The sequence below is a fragment of the Pleurodeles waltl genome, chromosome 5 (assembly GCF_031143425.1).
Source record: "Pleurodeles waltl isolate 20211129_DDA chromosome 5, aPleWal1.hap1.20221129, whole genome shotgun sequence".
Lineage (NCBI taxonomy): Eukaryota > Metazoa > Chordata > Amphibia > Caudata > Salamandridae > Pleurodeles > Pleurodeles waltl.
Window position 1 is genome coordinate 155272491 of NC_090444.1, and position 19693 is coordinate 155292183.

General features: G+C 44.5%; 1 protein-coding gene across 1 annotated transcript in view; it reads left to right on the top strand.

Moving 5' to 3' along the window:
- LOC138295494 (zinc transporter ZIP9-like) overlaps window positions 1-19693 on the top strand; it is a 156253-nt gene that overhangs the window by 102070 nt on the left and 34490 nt on the right. The window contains exon 5 of the mRNA XM_069233835.1: window positions 3295-3380. Coding sequence (XP_069089936.1) covers window positions 3295-3380 — 86 coding nt within the window. The remainder of the gene's footprint in view (window positions 1-3294; window positions 3381-19693) is intronic.

Genomic DNA, 19693 nt, shown 5'->3' on the forward strand with positions numbered 1-19693 from the left:
ACAATCAGGGCTGCTGTTCTGGCTGGAAAAATCGGTCATCCTGTTTGTGCTTGCTTGGATTTCATTTTACAGTGTGGCTTGCTAGGGCCTAGACATTTTCGCTCCCACCGGTCAGAGTTGTCATTTGTGTTCATACAAGCATACTTTCAGACTGATGATAACACAACTCGATTACGTGCATCTGTGGATGTTCATTGTTTTTGATCAGTGCTTATTTTGCTATCTATTTGCCACAATATAGATAAACTTATGTCTCTGCTACTAAAGCAGCATTTTGCATTTATAATTTCCACAGAACTTCTCATTACAGTAAGCATCCTTGTTACAAAGTCATGGTTATGGCTCACCTAAGTGTCGAAGGGACAATTGCACAGGAACTGCTATAGAAGACCCCAGTGGAGTAACGAAACTGGAGCTCCTCCCTACCCCTTCCCCCGCAGTGAACATAGAGGGGCCCCCTCCGGACTCACTCAGGCCGGGTGCTGTGCGGAGGGAGGGGGGAGCCTGGAGCTCGCCTTCCCCATCCCCCCGCACCGCTGGGGTACGGGGGCCTTTGTTACGCCCCTGGAACACACCCGTACGTATGCCGTACTGCCACTGACGTCACTGTGCACACCGGCCTATGCAGCCAATGGAAGCACAATCTGAAAATCACTACGGATTCACGTCATCACCTACAGAAGTCAGTCTCCTGCCTTGAGCTAACTTGGTGTTTTACTTGTACCAGTTGTTGAAATAATTTATAGAAATTTTGCGAATGTTAAGTAGATGTGTTGAAAATTACACAAGGCTAAAGATCCAAGGGTGTCAAGTGGTGGCCCAGAATACATTGATTAGATTTAATAACATGCTGCCAATCTGCGCCCTCCTTTTAAACTGGTAAATGGGTACCAGCCCTGAAATACATTTCTGCTCCTTAGAATGCAGTACCCTTGCTGTCACAGCAGTGTCACTTTAGTTCAGAATCCTCTTGGACAATTGATTCTTTTTAAACCTCTTTTTATTATTTTTCAATTTTCTTCGTACATTACATTCAATTACATGTAGCAGTGTGATTACATAACTGAGTACATATATTTTTTAGGCATGAGGTTTGTTTCCACAAATCAATATTATGATTATGATATTATGTCATGGAATCAAACAAAAAATTTAACAAAGCGAGGAGTCATTTTTATTCCCGAATCTAAAAAACATGCAGGCAATCCACTTTGTGGCGCAAAGCACCCCTCAATAATTTAAACGTATTCCCAAAAAAATATATTACAAAAAAATGTCCGGTTGTTTCATGTGCCTCTTACTTGCATTCAACGTGATTGCTAACAGTCGTTCAGCCAATGCAAATGCTAAAATTCTTAATCTATAGCCCACTTTTTTAGATTAGGGACAAGGGAATGCACTCAACGGGCAATCCTCAGGCTTACATTCAATCTCTCTGTCTATGGTCCCTCCTAAATGCAGAATTAATTGAGCCTATGATGCTCTAATTTGAGAGCAAACCCCATCCATATGGAAATAACCCGCTTCTAGCGACATGCAGCAAGCACAGGGCCTTGGCACACTTCTATATATATATATTCCTCCCAATTTCTTAGGGGAGAGATATGTCTGATGCAGAAAGTTAAATTGGGTATACGTCAACCTAGTGTTTCTCAATACTTTATTGTGAATTCCATTATTCTCTCCCACTCCTTATTCTCTGTGACATGTCCCAAACATATCTCCCACTTGTCTTTTGACTTATCTACTCCACCCACACCATCCCATTAAGTGTCTTGTAAACTATGTAACCAGGTGTCTGCCATTTCCTATTGTCATAAGGAGCTGAAGTTGTGCACGTGGTGGGGTCTAGCCTCTCCTGCATTCCACAGCTCCTCAAATGTTCTTCAACGCGCTCCATAGTTCAAAAACGGACCTGTGGTCAGGCCAGATTGGTCCGTAAATGTCTTAGGGGGATAATTTTCCTGTTTAGATTTCAGCCTCCTACTGTGAAGATTTCCACCTCAGTCCAATGTGTTAATTGTTGTGCAGTGAAAAATGTGGGACTTAAAGAGTCCTCAGTTGTTTACATTGCATCGCAACTCCCATAGTTAAGTTGACATGTTATATACTTAACCAATGCACCAGTATTTTATTTAGTGCTTTGCGTTATCTCACTTAGCTGGAGCATATACTCATATGGACCACACGGGTGGAATTGCAGATTATGTGCTTTTTCTGGCTCTGAGAACTTGTTAAATCTACATTTACTGCATGACATTAGTGTTCCTCCATATATTGTTTCTATTCTCATTCCTAAACTGTTGAGGGGGTTTGTGCTCACAGCACCATCGGTAACACAAGACCAGCAGGTCAGGTTTGTCCTTCTGTGTATCTTTAATGGAAACATGAGTCTATTTTTGATACTCACAGGGTATGTTGCCCCTGCACCAAAATGAGATCATGGGCAGCAAGCGAGGGCACTCTGTTCCTGCACAACGGGCCGCTTTGTTAGTTCAGAAATGGATTTCCATCTGGAAATCTAAGAGATACTACAAACACAAGACATAAGGGGCATAGTGATCAATATTTCCGATGGGGATTAGGATCTTTACACTTTCAATCCTGTGAGGCACAGATTCCATTCTTCCCACAGACAGGGAGAGTGTATGAACTGGGGGCTCCACAATGTCAGGAGCTGAAAAACAATGTTTAAATGTCCCTCAATAAGCTAAGATTCAGACATAGCTAGCAGAGAGGTCCTTCCAGTAGGGCGAATGTGAGGTTATATTTTCCCAAAATTAATAATTAAAAAGAAACCTTTTCAACTTTGCGAAATACTCAAGTTTAACAAAGCTATTAAAAATAAAGGGTGATAACTCCCAAAGTATTTATTTTTAAGGAAAATCCTCAGGACCTACTTTTCTGGTGAGATCTTGTGCAGAGAACTATGTTTATGGACAAGAGCTCCTGTAAAACTATTTTTTTGTGTGAACTTTCAAAAGTGAAAATTTATGAAGGTGATAAATGCAACTACGTGGTGTCAGCTGGTCACATTTGCAAAGCTTTGCCTGTAAAATTATAATTTCGCAGAATCTGATCATCCGATTCAGCATGACTGCAGAAGTAACTGCGCGCATATTGTAAACTGTACGTCTAACGTTTGAAGGGCTTGAGTACCTGTCCACTATGACCTCAGGTTATAGTGAATATTCCTGCTACTTGGAGGTGGTCTTGAATACTGAAAACATGCCATGAATTTGGAAATAATGCATTTGTTGGATCTTTCCTTAAGAGTTGCCTTGTTCTCCACAGCGGATGGTGTCGCTCTTGGAGCAGCGGTGGCCACATCTCAAGTTTCAGTGCAAGTCATAGTCTTCTTTGCGGTCATCCTGCATAAGGTACGCTTTCTCATGGCTTTTGGTACCACTTCCAGCCCCAGGGTGTCCCGCATTTTAGCTCAGAGGTTAGTTTCGTATTTTGCTTTAATGATATTCAAACATGCTATTTTTTGACTTGTATTAGTCGGAGAAAATACTATTTATTTTCTTCTTTTCACCAAGACTTCATTAGGGCGGGCCATGCATACACCCCTGCCATGATACTCAAGCAAAGGACATAAGTAATTTGTGTTTCTGAAACGTTCTGGAATATCTGCTAGGGTTGTACTGGCCTTAAAGTTCTGAGTCTGGCAATCACAGATCACGAGAACATTTCACTGTGGTTATCGCCTACATTGGAATGAATGGAGCATTTGTATGTATTAGCACATTTGATCAGAAAATTAGTCATGTTGCTTTCAGAAAGGCTGAATACAAATATCAGAATTTTAGCGGTTCTGATGGCAGTAATGCAGAATGTGCACAAGCTGTGCCGATAATCCACATTTAAATGTGGATTGGGTGGGGAATAGGTGGGGCGTTGTAGTAGGTGTTGTCTCTCTGCATGCACTGTGAAAGTAAGTGCCAAGGTACTAAATTAATTTAAATTAGCTGGTTAAATGAGTTGCAGAACACGTTTGGCTCCCTGTCATGGCAATCTTAGAAGAATGAATATAGAAAGGTTTGCAGAGCAAGGGCAGTGTCTTCTACCTTCTGGGTGACTCCTGTTTTTTTCTCTTTGCCACGTTCACAGCCTGTCTTCACCTACTTTGTTGTTCTAGGATCTACATGTCTCTGCATGATAATGGTTTCCTTTGAAACCTGATATATTATTGTGTAAGTATTAATTTCCAAGAATTCATACATTTAACTCATTCCCAGCCTTCTCCCTAACCAGAAGCCCGTGCAACCCACCTATGTAGGTGTTGCTCCCATTCCCCCATTGCATTTGATATTTGTTGCTCAGCTTTATTGAAAGCCCCGCTAATTTTCTTTTCTTGTATTGTGTCTCCTCTATGGGCAGTGCCCTCTACCTTTGTAATCACGTTACGTTCGCCTGGAGTGATGCAATACCCTCATTACTCCTACTTCTTTGCCATTATTTATTACCTCAGCTCTTCATCCAATTTTAGTCCTTTCTCCAGAATGTATGATGGAACAACGAATGCGATAACCACGCATGCCTGAGCAACGTCCGCGTTGTTACCACGAATGCCTTTACCAATTATGCCTTTACAACAATTTTTCGTTGTAAAAGCATGCCTACTAAAGGCATGTGTGGGAACAGCATGCATGGTTCTAGCATGCCACCCCCCACCTGCCCTATGGCCCAGAAGTACCCCACCCCTAATACTAAAACTACCCAGACCCCCATCCCCGCCCCTAAAAAACAAACTACCCTGATCCCCCCCACCCCACCCCTAAAAACCAAACTACCCCGACGCCCCCACCCTGCTCCTAAAAACGAAACTACTGCAACCCACCCCCAAAAACAAAAGTACCCTGACCACCCCACCACTAAAAACAAAAGAGCCCTGAGCCCCCCACCGCACCCCTAAAAACAAAACTACCCCCTACTCCTAAAAACAAAACTACCCCCTACTCCTAAAAACAAAACTACCCCAATCTCCCACCCCTAAAAACCAAACTACCCACCCACCTCTAAAAACCAAACTACCCAGATCCCCCTGCCCCTAAAACAAAACTACCCAGCCCCAAAAACAAAACTACCCCACCCCAAAAACAAAGCTGGCCTGCCCCACAACAAAACTACCCTGCCCCACAAACAGAACTACCCCTACCCCTACCCCTGCCCCTAAAAGCCAAACTACCCCAACCCCCACTCCTCCCCTAAAAACCTAACTAGTCCCACCTAAAAAACAAAACTACTCCTCCCCCCACCCCTAAAAACCAAACTACCTGCCCCCTGCCCATAAAAACGGAACTACCCTGATTCCCCCCAACCCTACTCCTAAAAACCAAACTACCCCCCACTCCGCCCCTAAAAACAAAAGTACAGCAACCCCCGCCCACCCTGGTCCTAAAAAACAAATTACCCCGCCCCTAAAAACAAAACTACCCCCACCCCTAAAAACAAAACTACCCCGACCCCAACCCCCACCCCTAAAACAAAAGAACCCCGAACCCCCACCCCACCCGTAAAAACAAAACCACCCCCAGCCTCACATCTTAAAACAAAAACACCCCAACCCTCTCACCCCTAAAAACAAAACTACCCTGATCCCCCACGCCCAAAAACAAAACTACCCAGACCCCCCACCACCACCCATAAGAACAAAACTACCCTGACCCCTCTCACCCCTAAAAACAAAACTGCCCGACCCTCCCACCCCACCCCTAAAAACAAAACTATCCCACCCCCAAAAACAAAACTACCCGACCCTCCCACCCCACCCCACCCCACCCCTAAAAACAAAACTACCCCACCCAACCCCCAAAAACAAAACTAACCCGACTCCCCTACCCCGCCCCTAAAATCAAAACTACACCGCACCCCACCCCTAAAAAACAAACTACCCCACCCCTAAAAACAGAACTACTCCGATCCTCCAACCTGCTCCTAAATACCAAACTACCCCGATTTCCCCCCACCCCTGCTCCTAGAAACCAAATGACCCCGATCCCCACCCCTGCTCCTAAAAACCAAACTACCCCGATCCCCCCACCCCGGTCCTAAAAAACTAATTGCCCCGCCCCTAAAAACAAAACTACCCCACCCCTAAAAACCAAAACTACCCGACCCCCACCCCTAAAAACAAAAGAACCCAGACTCCCCACCCCGCACCTAAAAACAAAACTACACTGCCCCCACCCCTAAAAACAAACTACCCCAAACAGCCCACCACCGCCCTTAAAAGGAAAACTAGCCCGCCCCCACCCTAAAAAACAAAACTACCATGCCCTCCCACCCCAAAAACAAAACTACCCCGCCCCTAAAAACACAACTACCCTGATCCCCCCACCCTGCCTCAAAAACAGAACTACCCCTACCCCAGCCCCTAAAAGACAAACTACCCCAACCCCCCACCCCTCCCCTAAAAACTTAACTATCCCACCCCACCCAAAAAACAAAACTAGTCCTCCCCCACCCCCAAAAACACAACTTGGGCCCCTCACCATAAAAACAGAACTACCCCGATCCCCCCAGCCTGCTCCTAAAAACCAAACTACCCCCCACCCCACCCCCAAAAACAAAACTACCTGACTCCCCCACCATACCCCTAAAATCAAAACTACACCGCACCCCTAAAAACCAAACTACCCCACCCCTAAAAGCAAAACTAGCCCACCCCATCCCCAAAAACAAAACTACCTGACTCCCCCACCCTATCCCTAAATCAAAACTACACTGCACCCCTAAAAACCAAACTACCCCACCCCTAAAAGCAAAACTAGCCCACCCCAACCCAAAAACAAAACTACCCTGCCCTCCCACCCCCCAAAAAAACTACCCTGCCCCTAAAAACAGAACTACCCCGATCCTCCCACCTGCTCCTAAATACCAAATGACTTCGAATCCCCCCAACCCCTGCTCCTAAAAACCAAACTACCCCGATCCCTCCACCGCGGTCCTAAAAAACAAATTAGCCAGCCCCGAAAAACAAAACTGTCCTCACCCCTAAAAACAAAACTACCCGACCCCTCCCCTAAAAACAAAAGAACCCCGACCCTCTCACCCCACCCGTAAAAACAAAACTACCCCGCCCCACATCTTAAACTTAAAAACAAAAATACCCTAACCCCCTCACCCCTAAAAACAAAACTACCCTGATCCCCGACCCCCCCTCACTCCTACAAACAAAACTACCCAACCACCCCATCCCTAAAAACAAAACTACCCAACCCCAAAATCAAAACTACCCGACTCCCCCACCCCACCCCTAAAAAACAAACTACCCCAACCTGCCCACCCCTCCCCTAAAAGCAAAACTAGCCCGCCCCACCCTAAAAACAAAACTACCCTGCCCTCCCACCCCAAAAACAAAACTACCCGCCCCTAAAAACAGAACTACCCGATCCCCCACCCTGCTCCTAAATGCCAAACTACCCCGACCCCCCCCAATCCCTGCTCCTAAAAACCAAACTACCCCAATCCCCCACCCCGCTCCTAAAAACAAAACTACCCTGTCAATCCCACCCCCAAAAACAAAAGTACTGCTACCTCCCACCGGCCCCTAAAAACAGAACTACCCAAACCCCGCCCCTAAAAACTGAAAAACCCTGATCCCCCAACCTCAAAAACAGAACTACCCCGCCCCTAAAACTACTCCGACCCCACCACCCTTCACCCCCAAAAACAAAACTACCCCGATCCCCCACCCCAAGCCCTTAATCTACCCCCACCCCTAAAAACTACCCCCAACCTGCCCGATCCATTTACCTCACCACATCCTCTCCCGATCCACTCTACCTTTTTCTCTGCCTTAACCACGCATATGCATTGTTCAGCACATGCGTGGTTAAGGCAAAGGTAAAGGCAGTTGTTGTTCCTGCAAGCGTGGTTACGCTTGCATTGCTCATGGCATCGTTCTTCTGGAGTCGTTGAGGACTTTTCTCCTTTCTCCAGTGTGCTGAATAAATACATCCAACAAGTGGAGTGACTAAATGAATGAATAAATAGACCATACCTGAGCACTGTGAAAGTAAAGCTGGGAATATTGAGAAATCAGTAACTTTCAGTTTTTGGCATTGTTTCTGATGAAAAGGTGATAAGTGTCAGTAGAAATGCTCAGAGGGAGCAAGGTCCCTAGGTAGGCTTCTGAACTTCTATTCCCCTTTGGAGTTGCTGTTCAATAGGGGGATGTGAGTACCTTCTGATTGGGTGAGAGAAATAGTGTAATACAAAACAATGGTCCCTAGACATATGAATGCAACAATGCTAACAACCAAATGGGTATTTATTCCTAACAATAATCAAGAAAATGTTTCCTTATAAAAGCGTTGTATAACGGCGCCGAGGGTGTTAGTATAAAAACATGCTCAGTGCTGTCATCAGTGATGTACACATGTAACAATAGTGATCAAAAGTGGGGATCTAAAAACAAGAATAGCACAGCCTGTTCTTGGCTAATCAACAACAGGAATAAGGGTCTGCAATTTCAGTCAAAGTTTCGATCCCTAAAAGATAAAGGAATCATCATCAATGCTCCAGATATAGCTGAGCCCAAGAATCATGAGTAAAATTGGACCGTACAAAAGACTCGAGGGGTAATGCAAAAATTAGCAGTCCCTGGGACGTAATACCTTAATAAATGTAGTCCAAAACTCTGGAAAGATGACGCTGAGAGCCAAATGGAGATGTCTCCAAACCAAGGGAGTCAATGCTCCACTACCTAGTGTGTAGCATGTGCCTCTCCATGCAAATGCAGTCCCAAATGGGGAGCGAATACAAGAAAGTCTGATGAGGCACAATGGAAGCATTGTCCTGAGGGCAAAGTCAACAGCAAGTGGGTAAGAAAGATACATCCACTTGAGGAGGACAAGGGTAAGCCCCAGGGTGGATAACTTCAACTGTTTCAATACACACAGCCAGGAAAATATAGTCATGTTGGGCACATTCTACCAGTACATGCTTGACTTGAGTCCAGGGCAAATTGCTGAATGGGGCCATAGTGCTCTAAATTGTACTGTACCTTATGCCCTCTATGCTGACATGATGAGCAGTATAATGGCTGGCTATGTACTGCTTGAAGTAGCTCTTGTTTTCTGTAAAACCCTTGAAAACATAGTAGGATAATTTAACAAATACCACTCTCAGTATTTCTGTCCAATCATGGAGCCACCTAAACTTCAAGGGTTGGAGGTGGAAGGATTTTTCTTTAATGTTGGAGTGTCGCCCACCTTTATCAGTCCTAATTTTCTAGTATTCGACCGAACAAAGAACCTCTGTGCTAGGTGGATGTGACATAGTGTTAAACAATGAAAAATATATAAAATCACTTTTAATAATATGATGACATGTCTTACGCATGACTAAAAGGTGGCAGAGCATGTATCTGATTCTGCACAGAAGTTGACATATTTCAGCAGAATGATAGTCACCAAGGATCCCCCATCTTCATCAGGATCACAGTACTTTATCAGATACTCTTCTAATTAGGCCTCAAGCATACTTGCTTCGCAGTGTCAGATAATGCTCTGTGCACTGATCTGGGCTTCTCAGATCATCTGAATAATACTAACTGGGCACCTGGCCACAAATGATGGCCCATGCTGGGATCATGTTGGGAGCAGGTGGCCCACGGATGTCGAGCACCAGCTAGCACCTCTACTGGAATTGTGCATGGAAATCAGCACTGGAGCACAGTGATAGTTGCCATTGTGTCATTACTGATGGCAGTGTTACCCAAGGAAAGTGGAATAAAGGTATTACATTTGAACACTGTGATTCCTAGTGTTGCTAACCCACATTCCACAGAGGTAAGTATCAGTTTACAGTTTATGTATCCCCCAAGTCATTCTTATACACATCCATGACACTAAAAAGGGTATTTGTGTTACACGGTTCCTACTATGATAATAGAACTGTGTATTAGGACAACAGGACTTCTAAATGTGGGGGGCTAACTCCATCCACACCATCACAATCTGTTGCCACAAATCCTGGCTAGCTCACAGTGCCTCACTTGAACCCCTTAACCAACCGAGTTGGGAGGTGATTATAGCAACCTAAATACCCTTAGGGAAGTTGTGGAAACATATCTTACTCTTTTGTGGTATTACTCATGCATGCCCAAGCAAGAAACAAAGAGACGCAAGGTGTGTTTTCAACACATTTATTGGAACAATCTCAATCTGGCATAAAGCGTTTAAGCTGTGATATTTAGGCAGATAAAACAAGGCAAAGTAATAAGCATTTTGAAAATGATAAAGAATATAAACAATCCAGCCATGGTTACTGTGATTCTAGATATTCTAGAGGTTATAAAGATTCTAGAGGTTCCTACCTAGCCCTAAATCTATACTTGAGAGCATAGCAGGTGTACCCTTCTGCGTGGCCCAATCTAAGGAATTAGCCTCGCCCCATACCTGACAACAGTGTCAGGAGTCGGCCTGCGGAGTAGATGGCAGCTGCATGTCAAACACTGCATTCATCATAGGATGGCCGTGGCTGGAATGCCCTCTGCCCCCCTCTGGGTCAGTGCATAGTTTATATAATAAACCATACTGTGTTGGAAGCACAGTCCTGATGCAGTGCTCTATCTAAGTGTCAAACGCTGTCTCTTGAATGGGTAACACTATTGTGTATAGTGCTTTTAGCCTTGCATAGAAAGTACAGATTATATGTTGTGCAGAGGCTAACTAAGGAATGTCTTCTGTATATTCATAGAATAAAATCAAACTGATAACAGTGTGTAAAAGGTCCTCGCTAAAAGCCATTGTAAAAGCAACGCGGATAAAGTTGTGTAAATGCAAAATATAAAATTAACCTAACAACAGGGGAAACAACCTGTGTCCAAGAGGTCCTCACAACATTTGTGTAAGGTTTCTGGGCAGGAGAAGAGAATGTGTACCTGATATGATACTGCAGTGATACCACCGTTTTCCGGACAACAGTAGTGGACATAGTTTGTAAGTTCAAAATATAAAATTGGAAAACTCAAAAGTTTGAATCAAGAAGTGATAAGGTTATAGTTTGATACTGAAAATTGTCTTTGTGATCGGTAACCAGTTTGGAAGCCAAAGGTTAAATTTTTATCTTTAATTTATTTTTAAAAAGATGTCTTTTTACAAGTGCTTACCCACTCTACAAGGCACCCTAATGTTTACCACCACATACTATTTGCTATATTACTTAACCCATACTTTCCAAAGCAGTGGCTCCCAACCTTTTGAATTCTGAGGACCCCTCCTGAATCATTACTGAAAGCCGGGGACCCCCAAGCAATTTGTACGATTTAAATTTCAACATTAAAACAGTAATTCACAAACAGGAACACACCAAACAAATACTCGAATTACTAAAGATATAATTATTTTATATATAAAAAATAGGCAAAAATCAAAAAATCTTAATGGAAGCTTGGCTCTGCATCCCTGCGACTAACTTTTCAATGCTTGGTTTTATGTAGGAAAGCTAAATACTCAGGTCAGATTCTATATTTGCCAAGCGATTTCTCTTTTTATTTTTTAGGTATATAAGCTCGGAGAAAACCTTTTCACATAAATATGTGGTGGGGAAAGGAAGTAAAACAATAAGGGCCTCTCTTCTCTATAACTTCTCTGTCACATGTAATTCATTTGTTTCATAGCACCTCATATACCAGTGTAGGGGGTCTGAGCAATTAGCAGGGACTACAAGGGTAGGATTCTCACGTCATCCACACTGTTAGGCATTTTTAGGAGTGCTTGATCTGGAGAAGAAAAAACTCAGGATTCAGAACATAACACAATGGTTAGCATTGACTTTAAAAATAAGAATGTATTTCTACGCAAGCAAACCTTTTTTAGCAGCTTAAGGAAAATTAAAGACTGGGAAAGAAACATAGCTTTCTAATGTGTGCCATGCAGTTTGCATGCAGCGCTTTAATGGCAGTTTATAGCTCACTGTGCTAGATTAAGATTGTAACATGATCTGCTCAGTAACAAAAGAATCTCTGTAACAAAAGCAACAACCCACTGTGCTATGCACAGAAAATACTGTTCTTTGCATGACAAACGTTCTTTGCAGCAGGCATATTAACCATCTGCGCTACCTGAGATGAGTCAAAACTGCCACTAGACAAAACTCCCATCTCTTTCCAACAGGTACATTAATCAACAGAGTTATCTTGACGTTTTATTTTTGCCAGAACAATGGCTTTGCAGTGCTTTTAAGATTGCTGCATAAAGGAAGTAATAGATATAAAAACAAACACTTTTCTGTCAGATGCTCCAGCTGGAGAAGGCCTTCCTGCCGGCCCACGCTTTCGGACCCCCTGGGAATGTGTCACGGACCCCTGTGGGGCCGTGGACCCCAGGTTGGGAACCGCTGATCTGAAGCTATTCTGACCACCTGCCTCACCCCTATTACTAACTTTAACCCTAGGTCTAATACTGAGCTTAAACCTGGCAACTTCACACTAAACCTAGTCATAACCTTTACACTTAGATCACCATAACCTGGACCCTATCTCTCTTATAAATCTCTTAACTCTAACCCACACCCTTACTCTTTGCTTTTCATTGTGACCGTTTCCTTTCTTTTGAACTTTTGCTTTGAAACTATTGATTTAGCAGGTTTTTTTTTCTTTGTGGTTGAAATTTTAGACCTAGCGGAGTGGACAGAATCGTGGCCTCCACAGGGCAATAACTGGGATGCATTTTGGACACATGCCAATTGTGGTTGATTCCAAGAAAGAAGAGGGGACAGTGTTCAGGTGGCAATTTGGCTCACTGGTCAACATACAGCACTCTGTGGAATAGTAGCAGGGTTCAAAATAGCCTGTTTTGGGAGAGGGATTTTACGTTATATGTGTACTTCATTGCGGTTTGTTAACATTTCTATAAAGGTATTATTAAGAAAAGTAAGGTATCAATGTTCAGAAGCTGAATGAAGATTGTGGAATTGCTGTGGCTAATATCTGGCAATGGGAATCTGATGAGGGCGCCTCCTTGATGGATGTAGGTGTTTGAAATAGTGAATCGCGCTATGCCACCCAAAGATGATCTTAAGGTGACTGCTTTGTTAAAGATTTGGGAGAATGGGAGAATTTGTTTATGGCGCAGGAGGTAGGTAGAATCTGTCAGTGTGCTGTTTCTTTGTGAACACAGATCTTTTTGGGGTTTTGGCTTTCTCACTAAAAATACTTGTTAACAAATATGTGGTTTATAGGTGAGAATTCAAGCATTGATCAAGACAAGGCATTTATATAAAATTCTAATTTCACAGTAATTATGGTGGGCTTATATTTCCATTCACGGTCATTATGCTGCAATTTATGAAAACGGATAAGGATTAAGTAGTGGAGATCTTTGATCCGGATAGATAATGAGTCTTGCCTTGTGCCAATAGGGATAAGGTTTGGAAAAGATAAAGTTGGAGGCATTGCGCAGCCATCTCATATAATTACCCTTCATACATAAGTAGCTTACTGGCAGCCTGCAGGAGGTTTACACTCCCAGCGGTGCCCAGCTGTTCTTTGCAGGACAGTACAATATGATGGTGCCGCAGCTTAATATAGACACTGTAAATGTACGAATGCAGGTACCAATTAAAAACCGGGGACTTGAGAGTAACATGTACTCTTCTAGATGCTCCCATCACTCTTAGGTGCATTTTCGCTAATAATTTGGGATTATATATCTTTTAAAAAATGTAACAGCAGCTCTTGCTCCATTAGTATTATTGAAAGTAACTTAAATGAGCTTCGTAGTGTACATTGTGTCTCTCACAGGGCTTTGGGTTTGTGCCGCAATAGCAGTAAGTTTTACAAAGGGGTAGCTCTTCTGCAGCCTTCTATTGTGTGAAGCAGGTCAATCCTTCCGCTAGACCCTTGAGGTGATTATGGTGAGTAAGGCCGACCTGGCTGAAACACATCGAGATGTCACTGCGTTGATGGAACTAAGTTTGCTGAGCACCTGCATGTTTGGAGTGCGCCTTCGCTGCTTTCAATGCATGCCTGTTTCTTTGTGCTTAATATATGTGTGTGTTTTAAGCAGGAAGTAATCTCCCAAAGCCCATCTTTAAATTGATTCTGATCTAAAGTAATTCTATCTAGTGCCTAGCGCACATATGAATGCCACTTCACTCTCCTCTATTCCACTCTATGGCACTCCACTGTAAGCTACTCCAAGTTACCCCACTCCAGTGTATGCCACTCCACTCCACTCTACCCCACTCCACTCTATGGCAGTGCACTCTTAGCTGTTCAACTTTGTATGTCTATGTATTTATTTATACAAATATATTACCTACTGGCAGTCGCCAGTAGGTAGTTATAATTAGGGCCATGTTTCCATAGAAAAAGCATTTTGGACTTTTCTATATCTTTGGCACCGTTTGACGAATCTTCCCAAAATGTTCCCCAAATAAGTGCCCTGGGGAGTCTTGTTGCACACGGAAAGCTTTGGGATGATCCGTCAAGCAGTGGCAGAGGAAAAGGGGGGGGGATTAAAAAAAAATGCAATTCCCATGTTAATTCGCTTAGCAGCTTTGAACACGACTACAGCCCAAACCACTGGATGGAATTACACCAAATATAGCTGAAAGCTAGTTTTCATTACACAGATTACGCTTTTGGTTATTTGGTATAAATTCAGTCAGTCGTTTTTGAGAAAGAAGGAAATCTAAATTTTTATATATCTGACCCCAAGGACTTCACGACTAATGACAAGCTTGTGCAGGGAAATGCAGAGCTCTGATTGACATCTTGAGACTTGGCTTCAGCGGAGTCCTACCAAAGAATGAAAAAAAAAGGAGAAAGGGCCAGGGTAGGTACACACTGACCCCTTAGCTCTGGTGCTGGGGTCCCAAAGGGACCCCGCCAGAGCAAAAAGGTACTTAAAAAAAATAATTTACTGAGAACTTTCAATATTGTCGTGAATTCACTGTAATAATTTAAGAAAAAAACAAGCCCCCAGGTGGGCCAGGTCCTGGGGGCATAGAAAATATAAGGAGGAGGCACTCATGTTCATATTACATGCGGCCCCCCCCTGCAGCCACCTCCCCTGGGCTAATTACAACAATAATTATGCGGCAGCCGCATGGCACTCCCAGCCCAAGGCACCTCCCCGTAGCTAAAATAGAAGAAGGAAGGGGGTCTGTTGCGAACCCCTGGCCCTGGGGACCACCACCTCCCTGGGGCAAATTGCTAGGTAGAGGGAGGCCATGGCCCCCTTGAGGAGCCATACATGGCCCTGCGGACTGCCACCCCCACAGGGCCAGCTCCTGCTATGTCCCGGAGTGCCCACCCCCGGGACATGGCTATTTGCTCTGACTTGGCGGCAGCTTTGACAGCTCTCCCTTGCTGCGAGAGGATGTTTCCTCTGTTTCCCTGCGCATGGAGATGCAAGCAGGGAAACAGAGGAAACATTGCACTCACAAAGAAGCAGCTGCAATAGCAGCTCCCTCTCTGTGACAGCAATGCTGGCTCCACGCAGGAAATAGGGAGCCAGGTGGCCCCGGGGGGCCTTCAGGCTCCCACTGGGGTCCCCAACCGTGGTGACTGGGTGCCCTGGTGGGCCACCCAGGTCACATGGCCGGGCCCCGGGTGATGGGGTCCCCACGGCCGAGAATGGCTTGGGGTGGGGGGCCATGTAGTCCCCCTCCCCAAAAAAATAATACATTAAGGCCGGGCCCTGGGTGATGGGGTCCAAGGGGTGAAGATAAGCCTGGGGGGGGGAATGCGGCCCCTCTCGACAAACAATATAACTATATTAACGCTGGGCCAAGGGGGATGAGGTCCATGTAGTGGAAATTGGACAGGGTAAAGGGACCACGTGGCTCCTCCTCCCCCCCAAAAAATGTTTTGAAGCCAGGTGCTGGGGTATCAGGTCCCCAAAACCGAAGTCAGCTGGGGAAGGGGGACCACAGGGACCAGCAGCCAACTCCTGCTAAGGAAGGCCAAAGCCTGTGCACAGTGTGGGGTTGAGTGGTTAGGGGTTTGGCTACAGGGGCTGGCCGCAGGCCCTGAGACCAACACCACTGCACATGGCTGAAGGCCGTGTGTGGTACAAGGTTGGGTGGTTATAGGGGTTTGGCTGCCGGCTCTGCGGCCATCTGACACTGCGCACGTAACGTGGTTGGATTAACGTATAGTAATGAAAATTACTTTATGCAAAAAAAAAAAACTGAAATTCACTAAAAAAACAAAGGTTACAGGGTCATTATAGTTAGGAAGTAGAATTTTGAAAAAATGTAGAAATTGACTTAAAAAAAACAAAGGTTACAGGCACTTTATGGTTAGGCTCACATTTTAAACACACAAAACCAGTTAGTTCTTTCAAGTAACTATAACTCGTGCCCTAAGGTAACTATAACTCACGCCCTCGCCATGCACTGCTAATTGCACCACAAATTACAGCACTCATGACATCTTTGATAACATCATTGATAATATCAATGTAATATGTGCAGTAAAATGTTTGACTTACAAATATATATATATATATATATGTTCGATGGCATGTGTAGCTGCAGATACACATGCCAAGCATAGGTCCTCCCATCTTGTGTTGGGCTCGGAGTGTTACAAGTTGTTTTTGTTCGAAGAAGCCTTTTCGAATCACGGGATCGAGTGACTAGCCCTCTTCGGCTCCATTGCACATGGGCATCGACTCCATCTTAGATTGTTTTCTTTCCGCCATCGGTTCGGACGTGTTTCTTTTGGCTCCGGTAGTTCAAGTCAGAAAAGTCTTAAAAACTCTCTAATTCATCGGTATTGTCGGTATTGTTTCAATCGCGTATCATCTCTCATCGACATTTCGGTACCGGCGGATCCAACTTCTTTACTCGCCCTTCGGGGCACCTGCGCTCAACTTGGGCCTGGTCGGGCCAACCGCGTGGAAGCCTCGTGGACTGGACCCCATTTCGCTTTTCTCTTCGGTGCCACGCCAAGTTCCCATATACAGACCAACATCTCGTCTGTAACCTTTGTCTATCTCCAGACCATCGAGAGGATACTTGCGAAGCTTGCAGATCCTTCTGCTCGAAGAAGACTCTACGAGACAGAAGAGCGCGAAGGTTGGAAATGGCCAACATCCACTCCCAGCCTTTCGATCCCGAGAAAACCGGCTTCCGAGCCGAAAAGACCCATCTACACAGAGGAGCATGGACTTTCAAAACAACTCACACAAATGGAGGAAATTGATGAAAGGCAGGTCAGAATTCATATTCATAAAGACACTAGCAAGATTCTAACTGCACCTCCTCTGAAGACTAAGAGAAAGCTAGCCTTTCAAGGACAATTGTACACTGATCAGCCACCAGCTAAAGGGCCAAGGCCTAAGTAAAAAACTCCACCTCCACAATTTTCACCTCATCAGTCTCATCCTCATTCTCCTCACCTAACTGTCTCTCCACCTACTACTCCTACACCTGCACAGTCTCCAGTACACTCTGCAGATTCATAACACGACAATGTCGACCCATGGGATCTCTATGATCCAGATCCCATTTCCGATAATAGCCCAGACTGCTATCCTTCCAAACCATCACCACCAGAAGATAGCATTGCATACACCCACGTTCTGGCTAGGGCGGCCTCATACCACAACGTAGCCATGCACACCGAGCCTTTTGAGGATGATTTTCTCTTTAATACGTTATCCTTCACTCACACTACTTACCAGTCCCTTCCCATGATTCCAGGCATGTTGAAACACGCACATCGAATTTTTCAAGAGCCAGTCAAAGCCAGGATCATCACTCCCAGAGTGGAGAAAAGATAGAAACCACCTCCCTCTGACCCGGCATTCATTACCCAACAACTACCTCCTGATTCTGTAGTTGGCAGTGCGGCAAGGAAAAGGGCCCACTCCCAGTCATCTGGTGATGTACCACGACCAGACAAGGAGAGCAGGAAATTCGATGCTGCTGGCAAAAGAGTAGCATCACAAGCAGCTAATCAATGGAGAATAGCCAACTCCCAAGCACTACTGGCTAGGTACAATAGGGCCCACTGGGACGAGATGAAAGATATCATCCAGCATCTCCCCAAAGATCAACAAAAGAGGGCACTGCAAATAGTCGAGGAAAGGCAGGCTATTACTAACAACCAAATTAGGTCAGCTGTAGACTCAGCAGACACAGCAGCTAGGACAATCAATACTGCTGTTACCATTCAGAGGCATTCTTGGCTTCGGTCGTCAGGGTTTAAACCAGAAATCCAGCAGGCTGTCCTTAACATGCCATTCAGTGAGAAACCGCTTTTTGGCCCTGAATTTGATACGACCATTAAAAAAATGAAGAAAGACTCAGACACCGCTAAAGCCATGGGTGCTTTGTATACTACACAATACAGAGGTTCATTTCGAAAGCCTCAATACAGGGGTGGTTTTAGAGCACAAACATCTGAGGTATCCATCTCACAATCCAAACCATCTTACCAGCCTCAGTACCAACGGGGTGGGTTTAGAGGAACTTATAAAGGCCAATTCCCCAGAGGTAGGGGAAAATATCAGCCAACAAAACAAACCTCACATACAAAACAGTGACTCGCTCCACATCTTCCCTCATCACACTTTACCTGTGGGAGGAAGACTGCAAACCTTCCTCAAAAATTGGTTACCCATTACAACAGACAATTAGGTATTATCCATTATCCATAATGATTACTGCATAGAATTGGCACAAATCACTCCAGATATATCTCCAAAACCACACAAACCCACCTCCCAACACATCTCCATGTTGCAAGAAGTACAGTCACTATTACTCAAACAAGCCATAGAGCTTGTACCACAACATCAAATAGGAACAGGGGTTTACTTCCTGTACTTCCTTATTCCCAAAAAAGATGGAACCTTGAGACCAATACTAGATCTCAGAACTCTCAATCTTTACATCCTATCAGATCACTTTCACATGGTAACACTACAGGATGTAGTCCCACTGCTACAACAACAAGATTTCATGGCAACATTAGACCTCAAGGATGCGTATTTTCACATACCCATTCATCCAGCGCAGAGAAAATATCTCAGGTTTGTAATACAAGGAAAACATTATCAGTTCAAAGTGTTACCCTTCGGGATAACAACAGCTCCCAGAGTATTTACAAAATGCCTTGCGGTAGTTGCAGCCTACCTAAGAAGGCAACACATCCATGTCTTTCCATATCTCGACGACTGGCTAATAAAATCCAACAGTCCTACACAGTGTCAAAACCACACACATTATGTAATACAAACCCTACACACTCTAGGGTTCTCTATAAACTACCAAAAATCCCACTTGCAACCGGCGCAAATTCAACAGTATTTAGGAGCCACACTAAATACTCAAACAGCACTTGCAAGCCCAAGTCCACAAAGGATACAAACATTCCACAATGTATTAGCACAAATTCAGTCAAACCAACAGTACACAGTCAAATTTGTTATGAAACTGTTGGGCATGATGGCATCATGCATCGCCAGCGTCCCAAATGCAAGATTAAACATGCAGCCCTTACAACAGTGTCTTGCAAAACAATGGTCACAAGCACACGGTCAACTTCAAGATCTAGTATTGATCGACCGCCAAACATGCATATCGCTTCAGTGGTGGAATTCCACAAATTTAAACAAAGGGCAGCCATTTCAAGACATTGGCCCTCATTCTGACCTTGGCGGGCGGCGGAGGCCGCCCGCCAAAGTCCCGCCGTCAGGTTACCGTTCCGCGGTCGAAAGAC